The sequence below is a fragment of the Drosophila nasuta genome, chromosome 2L (assembly GCF_023558535.2).
Source record: "Drosophila nasuta strain 15112-1781.00 chromosome 2L, ASM2355853v1, whole genome shotgun sequence".
Classification (NCBI taxonomy): Eukaryota; Metazoa; Arthropoda; class Insecta; order Diptera; family Drosophilidae; genus Drosophila; species Drosophila nasuta.
In genome coordinates this window covers 5,098,083-5,111,691 of record NC_083455.1, presented here as the reverse complement: position 1 = coordinate 5,111,691, position 13,609 = coordinate 5,098,083, and the positions used below count along the sequence as shown (strand labels likewise).

Below are 13,609 nucleotides of genomic sequence, written 5' to 3'. Positions count from 1 at the left end.
TCGGTTTTTATGCACGTCATTGAACGCACTTTGTTGACCGCATGTCAATGTTTGATATATGTATGGCAGTTACAGTGGTTTCAAAGTGCTCAACAATCTCGCGAAAAATTCAATTAAATAACTCAACTTTCAACATACATTTAAATTTTTAAAAATTGTACACTATTTAATAGAATTCTATGCAATAGAAAACCACGTGTTGTAAACATTGACCGCAAGTTTATTGATATTCAATTCATATTCAATCAATAGCAAACCACAGTGCAGACCCGCATATTCAGACAGCTCATATTGGTTGTTGGGAGGTGTTCATAAGGGGGGGCTATTAAATATATTTTATCTGGTTTTAATCTTTGGCATTTGGCTTTTCATCAGCTGGCGTCATAAATAACAACAAAGTGGTATTTAAGCGAGCATTGCGTTGATTTTCCTTTAGCCATCTGTGTGGATCTCTGTGGTTCGTTTTTGATGATGTTTTTCTGGCTGGCGGTCATTGTAGTTGGGAGTTGTTGGTGTTGGTGTTGGTGGATTTACCCACCGTTCACACAATCAAAGTCATAAATATTAAGTGATGGATGCTCCGCCGAAGCTCAAATAAAGTTGCTTCAAATAGCCCAAGCACTTCGAATAAACATAACTTAAAGGCTTTCTAAGAGCATCAAGGGTAGTCAACACCACCCTTATATTTATACAAGTATTTCGAGGACTTTATGGTCTACTTTGGACTGTTTGTTTGGGGGCCTCTAAGCAAAACATAGGCGGAAATACACTTTGCCCTTTGATTGATGTCGGCGACATAAATATCAAGAGTGAGTGTGCGAGACTGGGTTTGAGTTTGAGTATGAGTATATTGAATGTGCATGTGGGTATCTTTGTGAATGCCCGCATTTACACTTGATTGAGAACACATTGAAAAGGTGTCAGTGTGACATTCAGTCAATTTTTGATGGCATATTTCATTTCAATGCCAATTCCGTGGCAATAAATATTCCTCGTTTATATTCTACGCATCTTTTGTTCTCTCAGCTCTGGCAATATGATGTATATAAAGATAAATATTATAAAAGCAACGGCAAAATGGAAAACAAAAAACGTAAATAAAATAAAACAAAACGTTGACAACTCAACGTCAAAACTGTCAATCGCAAATCAATCAGAATGGCATTTTGTGCTCGGTTTTGTGGCAACGTTTTCTGTGCGTTCGTTTTCGTTTTTATCGGGGCTTAAATGAAATATTTTTTGTTTATTTTTAAATGCAATTTTCCGTTAACCCTGTCTACGATCAAAAATCAATAGCGCGAGACCAGAAAACTTTTGTGCGAGAAAAAGGAAAAACTGAAGAAAAGAGTACTCGTTATTATTTCTATCAGCAGTTTAGTTTTTTGTCACTTTAAGTTCTATCACGGAATAGTGAATGTGTATGTTATAATTTAATTTATTACAATACATGTTAAAAACTTTAATTATGTTGAGGTGTTTCGACAAATCTTCAGAGATACTTATGTGTTAAGAGGTTTAATGGAAAGGCTTGAACCATCCCGCTGAATTGGTCTAAGAAGTCCTACTTCGTTTTACTTACGTGGCATTCGCCACACGTATTTTAAATCGTAAACAGAACTTGAGTAGATTATGTTTGACTAGACTTTTAACTGATTTATTTTTATTAAGACAAGCTCTGACCTCTTAAAGTCTGAATTTAAACTAATTCAATGTAGCGAAATTAAATTGTCATTTTATCTGAGGCACTATTTAAGTAAAATTATTTTAGTATGCTTTAAATATATAAATATGCTTTATGAACTCATTCTTGTAATTATCCCATAATTTTGTAGATACAAATTTCGGCTAGACTTATTGCTATTGCTTTATTGTTTTGACTGTCTGTGACCTCTTAAGGGCCACATTTAATGTGTGTCATCAACGCGAAATTTAATAACCCAATTATATGAAGTAATATTTAAGTAAATGAAATTTTTTATAATTGAGATAAATTCTAAATTTGACTGTAAGCTCTAAGTAAAAACTAGACTAAAGGTAGTCTGTTACCTCTCTTTTAATATTTGTGTCATCATCGTGAAATGTAATATTTAAGTTAAAGGTATATTTTATTATTCAGATAACAGATAAAATTAATTTTTAAAATTCTGAGGACGAGACTTTAATTTCTTCTAGAATTTTAAATGTTTTAACTTCATTTTTGACAGTCTGTGGTCCCTTAAAAGCAATGTATGAACCAAAAAAAAGCTTCACTAATCGCACACACGCGTCTACACATCGTGATATTGTATGTGTATTGTGTGTGTGTCTGTGCAGTTGTTTTCTGCTTTCTTGCTTTCTTTGTTAAGCCACTTGGAATGCACGACTGCGTTTGCCCGCCTTCTCATCGGCCTGTCTGACCGTCTGTCCGTCTGGAGCATCGACTCTGCGTAGTCTTTTTTCTCAGACAAGCAGACGCTTAACTCAAACCCCCTCTGCAGCTGCTCGTCTGCGCCTCTGGACGGATCCAGTTCATTAGTGCAGTCGGTTGAACGGCATTTTACGGACGCGTGCCTTAAATAATTGCATTTTAAATGCAATCAACATTTTTGCTAGTGGATATTTTTGGCCAGAGCAAACCAACGAATCGCAGTGCCGAGTACCGAGTGCCGAGTGCGGATTAAATGCTTTGGAATGCGCTGCTGGTTGCAAGTAGGCAGTGTGGAAAATATGCAAAAACCACAATAGAAACCACAGACTGGTTATGGCTAATTTGTTGCGAGTTCTTTCGGACTAATTTGTCACACATGCGTTGTCAACATTTTGTTGTGCAGTTCATGAATTTTGTGTGTGGCTGTGCACGTGCACAGGACACGCGTGCGTGTCCTGCAGCCTGTCTGGCTAAACTGGACGAGGTTATTGGTATTGACAACGTCACAATGTCACTGTCAATCAACATTTAAGCTGTGCTCCAGCTTGTCATTGTTGTTGCTGCATTTTTGCGATTGATGGCATTTTTATTGCTGTAGATTTATTTGACTGGCTAAAAGAGATGCACACACACATCCGCACACACAAAGCATACCGTATACACACACATACATGCAGCTTTTGAGTGTGAAACATTCACAACAGCTCGATAAATGTTTCGTTTCGAATGCTTGGCGTGCATTCGAAATGAAAATAGAATAAAATACTAAAATAAATTGTTGCTAGGTGTTTTGTGGCTGCATTCTGTGGGTGAGTTGCCACAGCTTACGGTCCCCTCCTCCTCTCCTCAACCCTCCCGCAATTTGATGGTTAGCGTTTGTGGCGCGTTTGATACGAGCTATGCGGGCTCTCTTCCGGTTCACTTTTTGCATTGTTTGTGCCATTTTGCTCTTCCTCTCGCTAACTACATATTTCTTTGCCGGAACTTTACGCAATTATTTTTATCGCAATTGTGTAGCTTAAATGTTTGTATTTCTCCTCTATCAACAAAGAATCGATATAATCTTTAAGTTTACCTTTTTATTTAAAGTCGACTATGAACAGTGGACATTGAGAAAAAAGGAAAAAATAATAGTCAAGTGTGCTCGACTGTAAGATATCCGTTACTCATTTTGAATAAAAGCAAAACAGTGCGGTATTATACTAAAAATATACCACAAAATACTAAAATATATTGAAGGCCATATTTGGTATATCGATGGAGGAGTAACATATATTCAAAATATAAAACAAACTTGATCTTCGTACACTTACTCTTAAGAAAAAAATTATAGATCTAGATCTAGATGAGATCTAAGTGTTTATACGGACTGACTTACAAATCAAGATATATAATATTTAAAGATTATTAATTCAAGCAGTAATCTAATAAAACGTCAGTCTTTTGTAATCCTCGACATTTCGAAATAATTAACTAACTGTTAAACAGCATTATTGCTTTATAGCTAAGATTTATAAACATTTACTTATCTTTAAATATTTTGGTTTTGGCACTTTATAAATCGCAGATGGCAACGATGTTGTCACCAACTAGAAAGCAATAAAATGTACAGCCGGAGAATGCGAAATATGAAATGCGAACTGAAAACAAGAACTAGAAATGCAAGCGTCATCTTGTCCGAGGAAATTTAATTAATTTTTAACGTTTGCGCTAAACACTTGGCTCCAAACAAAAGCCCAAAAGAAGCCAAAAGCAAGGCAAAGTGCAAATTTTGCTATTATAAGTTTTGAATGGCAAATGGCAACTGGCAACTGGCAACTGGTAAATGAGAACTGCCAACCGGGCAAATACTATGCATAAGAGAAGGCCAACGCGACACACTTGAAATATGAAAATATTTCCCACAAATGAATGAAAAGAAACTGCAACAAGATGAGAGTAAGATGTGAACGACGTGCTACGTGCAAATTGTGAAAAGGCGCACAATACAGATCGTATACATAACATAGATACGGGAGAAGGGTAGCGGGTACTTACCTTGAGCACCGTCACGCCACTCCTCAACCCCGTAATCAGGCAAAGCGTTGGCTGACTCAAATTTATTTCTATGACGTCTCTTGCCATCTTTTGCAATGCGAAGTTGTCGTCGTTGTTGTTGTTGCCGATGTTGTTTTTTTTTTATCATTTAGATTTTGCGAATAATTTTATGCAGCAAGAGTCAGTCAAGGGGACGGGGGGATGCAGGGGAGAAAAAGAGTTGGAAGTTTGGATTTAGTACAACGACAAGACGGTACATGAATAATGTGGTTGTTGGTTGTTTTGTTTGAGTTTTGTTTATTATTATTTATATTTCATTTTTTTTTCGTTGTTGTTGTTGTTGGTTGTGTGCAAGTAAGGCGCAACATGAAAGAAATATTCAAAAGTAAGATGAGAACGTTGAGAAGCAGCCGAAAACATAGGAGAGAAAAAGAGGAAACCATAGCAAAAGAAAATGAATATACATATAGACGTAATGGTATTCTAGGTATTTTTATTTAATTTTTGCATTTATTTGCATTTAATAGCCGTCTGAGGAGCGGCAACAAAAACAAAGAATAAAACAGACACACACACACACACACACACAGAGGTAAGAAGAGAAAATAAATATGGAAAAAACAAGCAAAAATGGACACAGAAATTGCATGCAAGCTGCCTTGAGGGGCTGAGGGGTAACTGGGAGTCGAATAAAAGGGGGTGGGGAGGCCACTGAAGTCTCTTTGGCTAACCGCCAGAGTTTCAAGTCTGTCGGTCACTTTATTTTAAGTATGAGTATTTTGTGCTATTTGCGTTGATTATAGTCAGAGTTTCTAGTGGAAGCAAACGCTGCCACTATGTGGCGCACAATTTAAGCTGTCCGATTCTCAAGGCATGTTTTAAGGAATTTACGAGCATCTGCAGTCACAAAATTAAAGACCATCTGAATGATATTGATGATACTGATGGCAATAAGTTTTAGTTTTGAGTCTCATTTCATAGTGCCGTTGATGTTAATGATGATTGCGGTGCAGAAAGGTAAAAAACTATCAATATGAACTTTTGAACGCATTCGAGGTTGAGTGAGTGAGCTAGTGCTGGTTGACATATAAACAAAATAAAAACTAATTCTACGCATTATCAATTAATAGTTTTTTATATGGGTGTGTGTGTGTGCATTGATAAACTCACCATAACTTCGATTCAACATGGCCATTTCCGAGATAATTGCAGTCGTTGGTGTTGGCATTTCTGAGATGAGAAAAAAATATAAATTTATTGCACAAATATATCGAGACTTGAGTTTAAACAAAAAAAAAAGGATTTAAATTAATGTTAAGTCAATATCTAAGGTTTTATTTATCTTTACTCTGTTTATAGAGTACGTTATTACCCACTGTATAAATTTATTGCACAAATATTTCTTGGCATCAAATGTGACTTTAGATTATACAAATAATAAGTCGAGTGTGCTCGACTGTGAGATACTCTCTACCAATTTTAAATAAGACCATATTCGGTAAATATATTAAAAGTACACACACAAAATAAAATATACCGAATGATATAAAATGTCAGCCAAATCCACCAATCCTTACAACTTTTTTAAGAATATTAAAAAAATAAATATAAATATAGATTTAAATGTTGAATCAATATCTAAGGTCTTATTTTTCTTTCTGGCCTAGGGTATTTTCTACTCTGAGACAAAAATCAGAAAAGGAAGTTAATTGTTAAAATATTTGTTTTCATTGGACAATGTAATAAAATATTGGTTTGTTATGAAAATCAAATTAATGGCATTTAAACGAAAATCCGAATTTATTGGAATTAGTCAAATTAATTAAATAAAAGAAGCTTTGCTATTTTAAAGAGACTTTAGTTAATAAAAATAAAAAACAAATATAAATAATTTATACAAATTTTTAATTAATATCTAAGGTCTTATTTTTCTGTTTATATATTCAATTCAATAGTACCCATAGAATTTAAAATGTTTTATCAGCATTTGTTATACAGAAAAGCACAACCGACAAAAAAAGAACTGAAAACAATACAGCAATTTTAATTTAAAATAAAAAATGTGCTGGCATTTATACACTTTATAAAGTTGGTAGAGCAACATGTTGCACATATGCAAGCTGCCATGCATATAAATAGAGTGCAATAAATTAAGGAATTGTTCAAAATAAAAATGTAGTAAAAGAAAGAAGCACAAAAAAAAACAGATATGTTGTGTGTCGAAATGTCACTCACCGTCAAGCTTAATGTTGCCATCGGTTTCGCCCAGCGAATTTTTTGCCACACAGCGATAGGTGCCAAAATCATTTGGTCCAACGGCGCGAATTTTTAACTTCATATATTTTGTATAACCGCTGATGGTTGATGTGGTCTCGTATTTATCGCCAGCCCGTGAAGTGTCTACAAGCAGAGCAAGTGCGACAGACAGTTTATTGCATACAGTTTATTATACACATTCGTTTATTATTAAATTCAGCTTTAAATTCGTTTTGCAGCCATCATCTGAATTGATCAAATATCTGAAAGACCCAAGTAAAAAAGTAAAAAAGAAACAGCAGCAAAAACAAAATAGAAAATAGAAAATCAATTAATTAATGTCACCTGCATTTCTGTGTGTTTGAGCACTGAAGCGAGTTGTGTTTTCAATGGCGACTCAAACTAATTACACCCTCTGCCATTACTTCTTCCCTTGACTTCGACTGCTGTGACTGCGTGTATGTGTAATTAAAACTGCCGCAGTTCGATTCGAACAGTGCCCAATTCTCCTCTCTATCCACAAGAACTAAAACTTTTCTCATTAATCAGTGAAAATCTAAAAGAAAAACTTTTGTTCAATGCTCCCTTTCTATTCTCTCTTCTTTTGGCTTTAAGTTTGTTGTTTCTGCTGCCTACTTTTCGAGGGGCGTAGTCTAGCCTAGACTAGGCCAGGCAACGATTTAACAATCCAAAAAAAAAGCCTAAACCTGGCAAATGCCTCGTGTAAGTAGCATTAAATATAAATATATAAACTTAATTCCACTTTGATTGTTTGGCGCAGTGTAAGGCGATATCGCATGTTACTCATACGCCATGCTGTGTGCTTCAATTGATGTTCCTTGTTTCAGTGTGTGTGTGTGTGTAAGTGTATGCGTGTGTGTGACAAATGTCTTTTGCTTCTCAGTTTCTTTTTGAGGCTAAACATGCAGGCATATCATGGCATAGTCAGTCACCTTTTGTGACGAGGCAGTTTCTCCTCAGATACTTTCCATGCTACACATTATAAGTCCCTCTGACACGCAAATATATAATTTAACTCATAATCAACAGCAGCAGAAGCAGCAGCAACGGCCTCGACATATGCGATTCCTTCGACGCTTTGCAAGCAACTTTATACTTTTAATATGCCTCTGTCGATGTTGGGACATAAAACAGAAGTTTGCTTTATTTTTTGCTGTTCTTCGCTTTTTGGTGGCAGCGTGTGAGAAATTCTTGTACTAGCTTGACTAAGGCTGTGATAAATGGCATGTGCTAGCGACAGTTGAACGAGGGCTGTTCGACAAGTTGATTTGCAAAATGTGTTCTAAGCTTATTTATTGTTCTTCACTATAGTAGGTCAAACTAAATTGTACAGATGTTTATTTTCAATCATTGCTTTAAGGACAATGATATGTCTAATTTTAGTATTTCGATGTTTTTTACATTATAGATTATTATTATATTGTTATATATTATAAAAAATATAATAATCAAAATTCACAAATTAAATCAATGTTAAATATCAATTGATTTAATGGTATATTAATTTATTTACATTACTTCTAAAATATTTATATTTTTGTGATTTTACAATATTCATGTGTCTTTTAAATTCTTGGATGTCTTTGCTTGCCGCCCTCTTCTAATACATCCTATAAACACACATTGTAGTTCTACGCGTTTCGCTCAGAAATCGCTTAAAATTTATTACCCAAAACTTTTAGTGTCTGTTTGCCATGCATCATGCTCGTCGGCGATTTCTGATATCAGACTCGCGTTTTATTTGCCTGCTCCCCACACCTCCTCTACATGCCTCCGCCTCGGCTTACGAATGCATGTGTGTCTAGCCTGTGCGTGTGTGCATATGAAATGTCTCTGCTAGCCTGATACCTGTCCGTAATTTGGCGTATCTGCTCGCTCTCCGCTCTATGTCATATCGAACAAACAAATGGCACTTAGGCATAAAAACAATGCTACTAAAGCCACAGACTTAAAGGCGAGCGCATCTATATTTGATGACTCATTTTTCGGGCAAAAGAACAAACTGTGATAAAAATGCTTATAAGAAGATATTTAAACGTTGTTTTTATGCTGCACTAATATGGACTTGCTCTAGTAAACGGGTTTTATTTGCTACCTAAAAGTATGCAATGTTTTTGTATATAATTTTCCTTAATGTTTTTTATTGTTGCTTAAAAGTATGCAATAGTTTTTGTTACTGCCATAAATATTGATTTTGCAGATTCCTGCTCAGCAATCGTACAGCACTGGCAATTATTTTCGTTTCAATTTGGTCGAAATGCGTGGATTATATTGTGTTGCCTCTGGTCTGGTCATTTTGTTGGTTGCTCTGCATACTGTTGCATGCTTTTACGCACTTTCCGCTTCACGCACTATTGCATACATACGGAATTGATGCCTTCACCTCCCTTGGCCTACTCTCGAACATGTATTTGCCAATGTGATTATGTTAATATAATTTCCGCTACAAAATAATGTTTTCGCCATTTCCACTATGCTATACTGACAGACCATAATTTCACTGATTTTAGAGCACAACGCGATTGTAATTGTGGCATTTTCTTATATGTAACACAGAACACATTTGTGTTTATTTTTTTTTGGTGTTTTTGCCAATTTGCCAGACAACACAATATTATTTATTAGTTATTAGTTATCATTGTGTCAATGTCAATGCTATTTAATTTATGTTTGCATTCCGATCTCGGTGGTTAATTAAATGCTTTGTCTGTTTGTCACTGATCATTGGACTTTCTGTAATTTAATCAGTGCCATTTCCAATTACAGGAATTGAAGAGGAATTTCAGTAGCAGAAATGCTGTCCGCAAATATGCAGCGTCATTGAAAGGGTTAATCCCTTGTGATAGCCAGATTGCTATATATTACCGCGAAGCTCATATTCAGATTACGATATTAATGCCATACTCGAATTTATGCGACTGAATATTTGATTTAATAAACATGGCGAAAATTCGCAAATTAATATAAATTTTTAAGGTGATTGAAGCAAAGATGAAAGTTAAATGCTTAACTACACAGTTTTATAATGTAAAACTGTCGCTTGAAATCCTTTTACTGGCTTCTGTTTAAGAGACAATTGTTAAACCTTGTCCAATAAAGACAATTACTTTGTAGTCTCACAATGTGACATTAACAGCTCAACAGTTTGCGAATGAATGTGTGTTCGAGTTTTTCGAATGCCTGTCACTCATTGCGTATGAGTAATGCAAAAAAAAATGCATCAGCAACAATGATTGCTCGCAGTTTATAGACTGCGATGATTTCATATCCTGTAGAGAGGATAATTGAATTAATGCTAACATTGAATATTATTTTCTTCCTTTTGCTTAAAGTTGTAGTATTTCATTTTCGTCTTGAATTTTAATATTCAAAAATAAATTAAGGAGTATATTTTAGTCGATCAGTAAAAGTTAATGCACTTGTCTTGTTTCTTTGTATTTGTTGCTTGCCTGAAGGGGAATTCAGCTGTGATTGCTGCTACAATGGCAGCAGCTTAACTTATTTTTTCGTTCACGCACTGATGCGAATTTTAATTTTTGCCATTTTACATGACAGTTTTCTGAATGTTGCTGCTGAGCCTCCGTCTCCGCATCTCCCTTTGACGCTGCCAGGCAGTAATTTCATTACAGAGTAAGCTCATTTACAATCGCTTTTCAGATAATAAACGTGGCTACATTGAAAAGTCGCTCTCTTTCATTCGTTTCCCTTCTGATCAAGAGTCGCCTTTTTAATGGCGATTATTGCTTGACTGAAGTAAAATACAACACACAATTGATTCGATTCGATTCGATTAAATAACATTTAAGTAAAAGTTACCTGAAATTATCATATCGCCGCGTTCGGTGGTCCAATAGTTAATTGATGCTGGATACGCCTCCGTATGACATTCGAGCATCACATCCTGACCGACATATGCGCCTTCCAATTGATTTGGTATCGAAAGCATTGGCGGAACTAGAAGGAAAGGAATCGCAAAAATAATGATTTAAGATGAAGAGACATTTTTTAGTTGGTTTAAAACAGATTCGCTGAGTTGCGATTTCGCATTTATTATCTCGATCGGTAAGTAATTAAAAGTCATCAATTTTGTTGACTCTCGATCCCATAGAGCTTCATTTTCCATTACAGATTTTCGGTAGCAAGTTTCGCATGCATTTTACGTGAGTTTGCAAACTGTTTTTGGATTAAAATGCATTCGGTCATTAAAAGTGCGCCTGTAAGCGTGGAGATTGTGCCTGGCCGTATGTGTAAATAGCTTTTGTTGCAACAACAGCAGCTGAAGCGAGTGTCTCTCCACGTGTGGTTGTGTGTGTATGTGTGTGTGTGTGTGTGACAGTAACAACAAAAGCTGCGATGGCATTGGCAACGCATTTTCACCACGTACACTGCGCTGGGGCACAAAATAACACCTGCTGACAAACAAACAAACAAAACGCCCACAAACAACTCGAAATGAGCACACACACATACACACACACACGTACCATACACAAGCACGAACACACACACGCTTACATACTGGTAAATTAATTTAACGTGACTGCAGCTTTGGTCGATTTTCGGCCAAGTGCGTGCACCTCTTTGCCCCCTCCGCCATCGTCACTAAAACTTTAGGCCCCATTTTGTGTGCCAATGTTGAGGACACGCTGCGGTTATTGCCCCGAAAACTGCAACACGAGGTGCTCCAAATGGTCATAGTAGGTAGAGGGGAGAGGGAAAAGCTTTGTTTCTGTGTATTTTACGCATTAAACAACGCGTCTGTCTGAACGCTTTCCACTCTTCGAACAATCGGAACGGAACGGAACGGCACATACTCGTAAATATTGCATAAAACTTTTGCCCCTAAATGGATTGTATAAGTTGGCACGTGGAATTCGTTATGAGATTGTCGTATGATTGTCGTTACGTTGAGTTTCGAACAGCTCGAATTACTTTTAATCGCATATCGATTGACCTTTTAAAGTACTTCGGGGTTGCTGAAATATCGTTTTAAGAAATTCGCTTGCCCCTTGACATTTTCGGTTAAACAATAAAAACGTGAAGTTTTCTTTTTTCAATTGAGATAATATTAAACCTTTTTAAATCCTTCGCTCAAATTGAAATAGACCAATTGTATTAACTTTTTGTGATTTTTATGCTTGTGAACTTAAGCTCGTGTTCTAGGAAACATTATTTGAAGGGTAGGATTTTTTTATTGGATTTCGAAAGCTGTAATTGATTTTATTCGTCACCATCTGTTATTGTTTCTCGCAGATCAAGTTCGTTTTATATTTTTGCCACGCCTATATCCGCCATCGCAGATCGAAAACTTAGCGCAGTTATTAATTTTGTATTATTTAAGAAAAATTCTGTAATGTTTTGCTCTTAATGAAAGTGGGCAGCGGGTATCTGATAGCAGCTTTCATTCTTATTTATGTAAGGCTTTTGAATTAAAGATAATTCTAAAAGTAATATTTACGTTCAGCTAGTTTTGCGAACTTATGTTGTTTTCAAGGGGTTTGAAGAGATTATTTTAAAGAAAAGTTTATATAAAAAAAGAATATTAGCCATTGTGATACAAAAGTATTTTAAAGTACACTTTCCAATAATTAGTGTATTTTCAATTGCGAGAATTGCATTCCGTTATTGTATTTTAGTTGTGCTTATTGATACCGCTATTTCATTAAAATTTATAAAAATGTAGAAAGTTTCTTGTACTTACATTGGACACGCAAGTGAACCCGTTTGCTAATCGACGGCGGGACCCCGTTGGATGCCACGCAGAGATAAGCCGCCATATGGAGTCGACTCACTTTGGTAATGTGTAGCAGCTCTCCATCGACAACATTCACTGTGTATTTGAAGAACAAGGGAAAAACGAATGCCAAATTGAACTGGTATTGTTCGTGAACGGTGAATGCAATGCGCTAGCCACTTACCGTGCTCTCCGCCAATTAGCATTTCCTCGCCATCCTCTCGGCGCCACATGACGTAGGGCTCGGGATAGCCACGCGCCTTGCACATCAATGAGACATTCTGACCCTCTCTCACTACCATATCGTTGCTGGTCATGCCCTCGACAATCATCGGCGGCACTGCGAGAACAAAACCGAGCCAAACAATGTGAGTACTTCAGTTCAATAGCCAAAGAGTTGAGACTCTACTTACCCACCACCTGAAGGTAGCCCTTTCTCGAACGCATGGGATCCTGTAATCAAATGGAAGAATGAGAACTTCTGTCTATAAAGAAGACAAAGGAAACTTACCGTATTAACCTGGCACATGTACCAGCCGCGATCAGTTTCTTCAACCTCTTTAATGTGTAAATACCACTGTAAAGTTCAATACAGAATAATAAATATTATTATACTATAATAGACTTTTGCCAGAGCTACAGCAAAGAATGTGCAACTATAATTTTGAGAGTAAAAAAGGTGGAGCAAACTTCAACCAAATTATAAATCCAAATCGTCAAAAATTTAAGAAGAATGATTTGGCAAAATCATTAATGCAATTTGCAAAGATTTTTCGACGTTTTTATTATTATTTTGTGTTGAGGTGAGCTTTGTTTCGATTTTACCCCGATAAATATCGAGTGACTTAAGAAATATACCAAAAACTATTTAGCGATATTTTTACATTTTGCTGTTTTTCTTCTGGGTTTTTATATCTGACAAATATGGCATTCAAATGTATTGAGGGGAAACCGATACTAATAATAATATATTTACGAATAAGTAAAACACGAAGTGACAACAATATTAACTATCGATCAACCAATAAATCACAGTTACATTCTATGCAGATCGATAAAAGAATAAAATTAAGAGAAAGAAAGGATTTAAAATGAAGAAAGTAAATAGTAAAGTGCTTGAATCAAAATTATAAAATGTGTATTATATATTAAAA

At 35.8% G+C, this 13,609-nt stretch overlaps 1 protein-coding gene across 3 annotated transcripts in view; it reads right to left on the bottom strand.

Annotated features, from left to right (window-relative positions):
- The window catches only part of LOC132787383 (lachesin), a 59,512-nt gene that overhangs the window by 3,353 nt on the left and 42,550 nt on the right, over window positions 1–13,609 (bottom strand). The window contains exons 5-12 of one of the 3 annotated variants that reach the window (XM_060794389.1): window positions 12,967–13,032; window positions 12,869–12,908; window positions 12,640–12,795; window positions 12,423–12,551; window positions 10,538–10,675; window positions 6,680–6,844; window positions 5,615–5,674; window positions 4,445–4,531 (exon numbers count right to left, since the gene is read on the bottom strand). In XM_060794389.1, coding sequence (XP_060650372.1) covers window positions 4,445–4,531; window positions 5,615–5,674; window positions 6,680–6,844; window positions 10,538–10,675; window positions 12,423–12,551; window positions 12,640–12,795; window positions 12,869–12,908; window positions 12,967–13,032 — 841 coding nt within the window. Of the gene's footprint in view, window positions 1–4,444; window positions 4,532–5,614; window positions 5,675–6,679; window positions 6,845–9,867; window positions 10,470–10,537; window positions 10,676–12,422; window positions 12,552–12,639; window positions 12,796–12,868; window positions 12,909–12,966; window positions 13,033–13,609 lie in introns of those variants that run through there. The other 2 variants (XM_060794394.1, XM_060794402.1) reach the window with 2 other exon arrangements.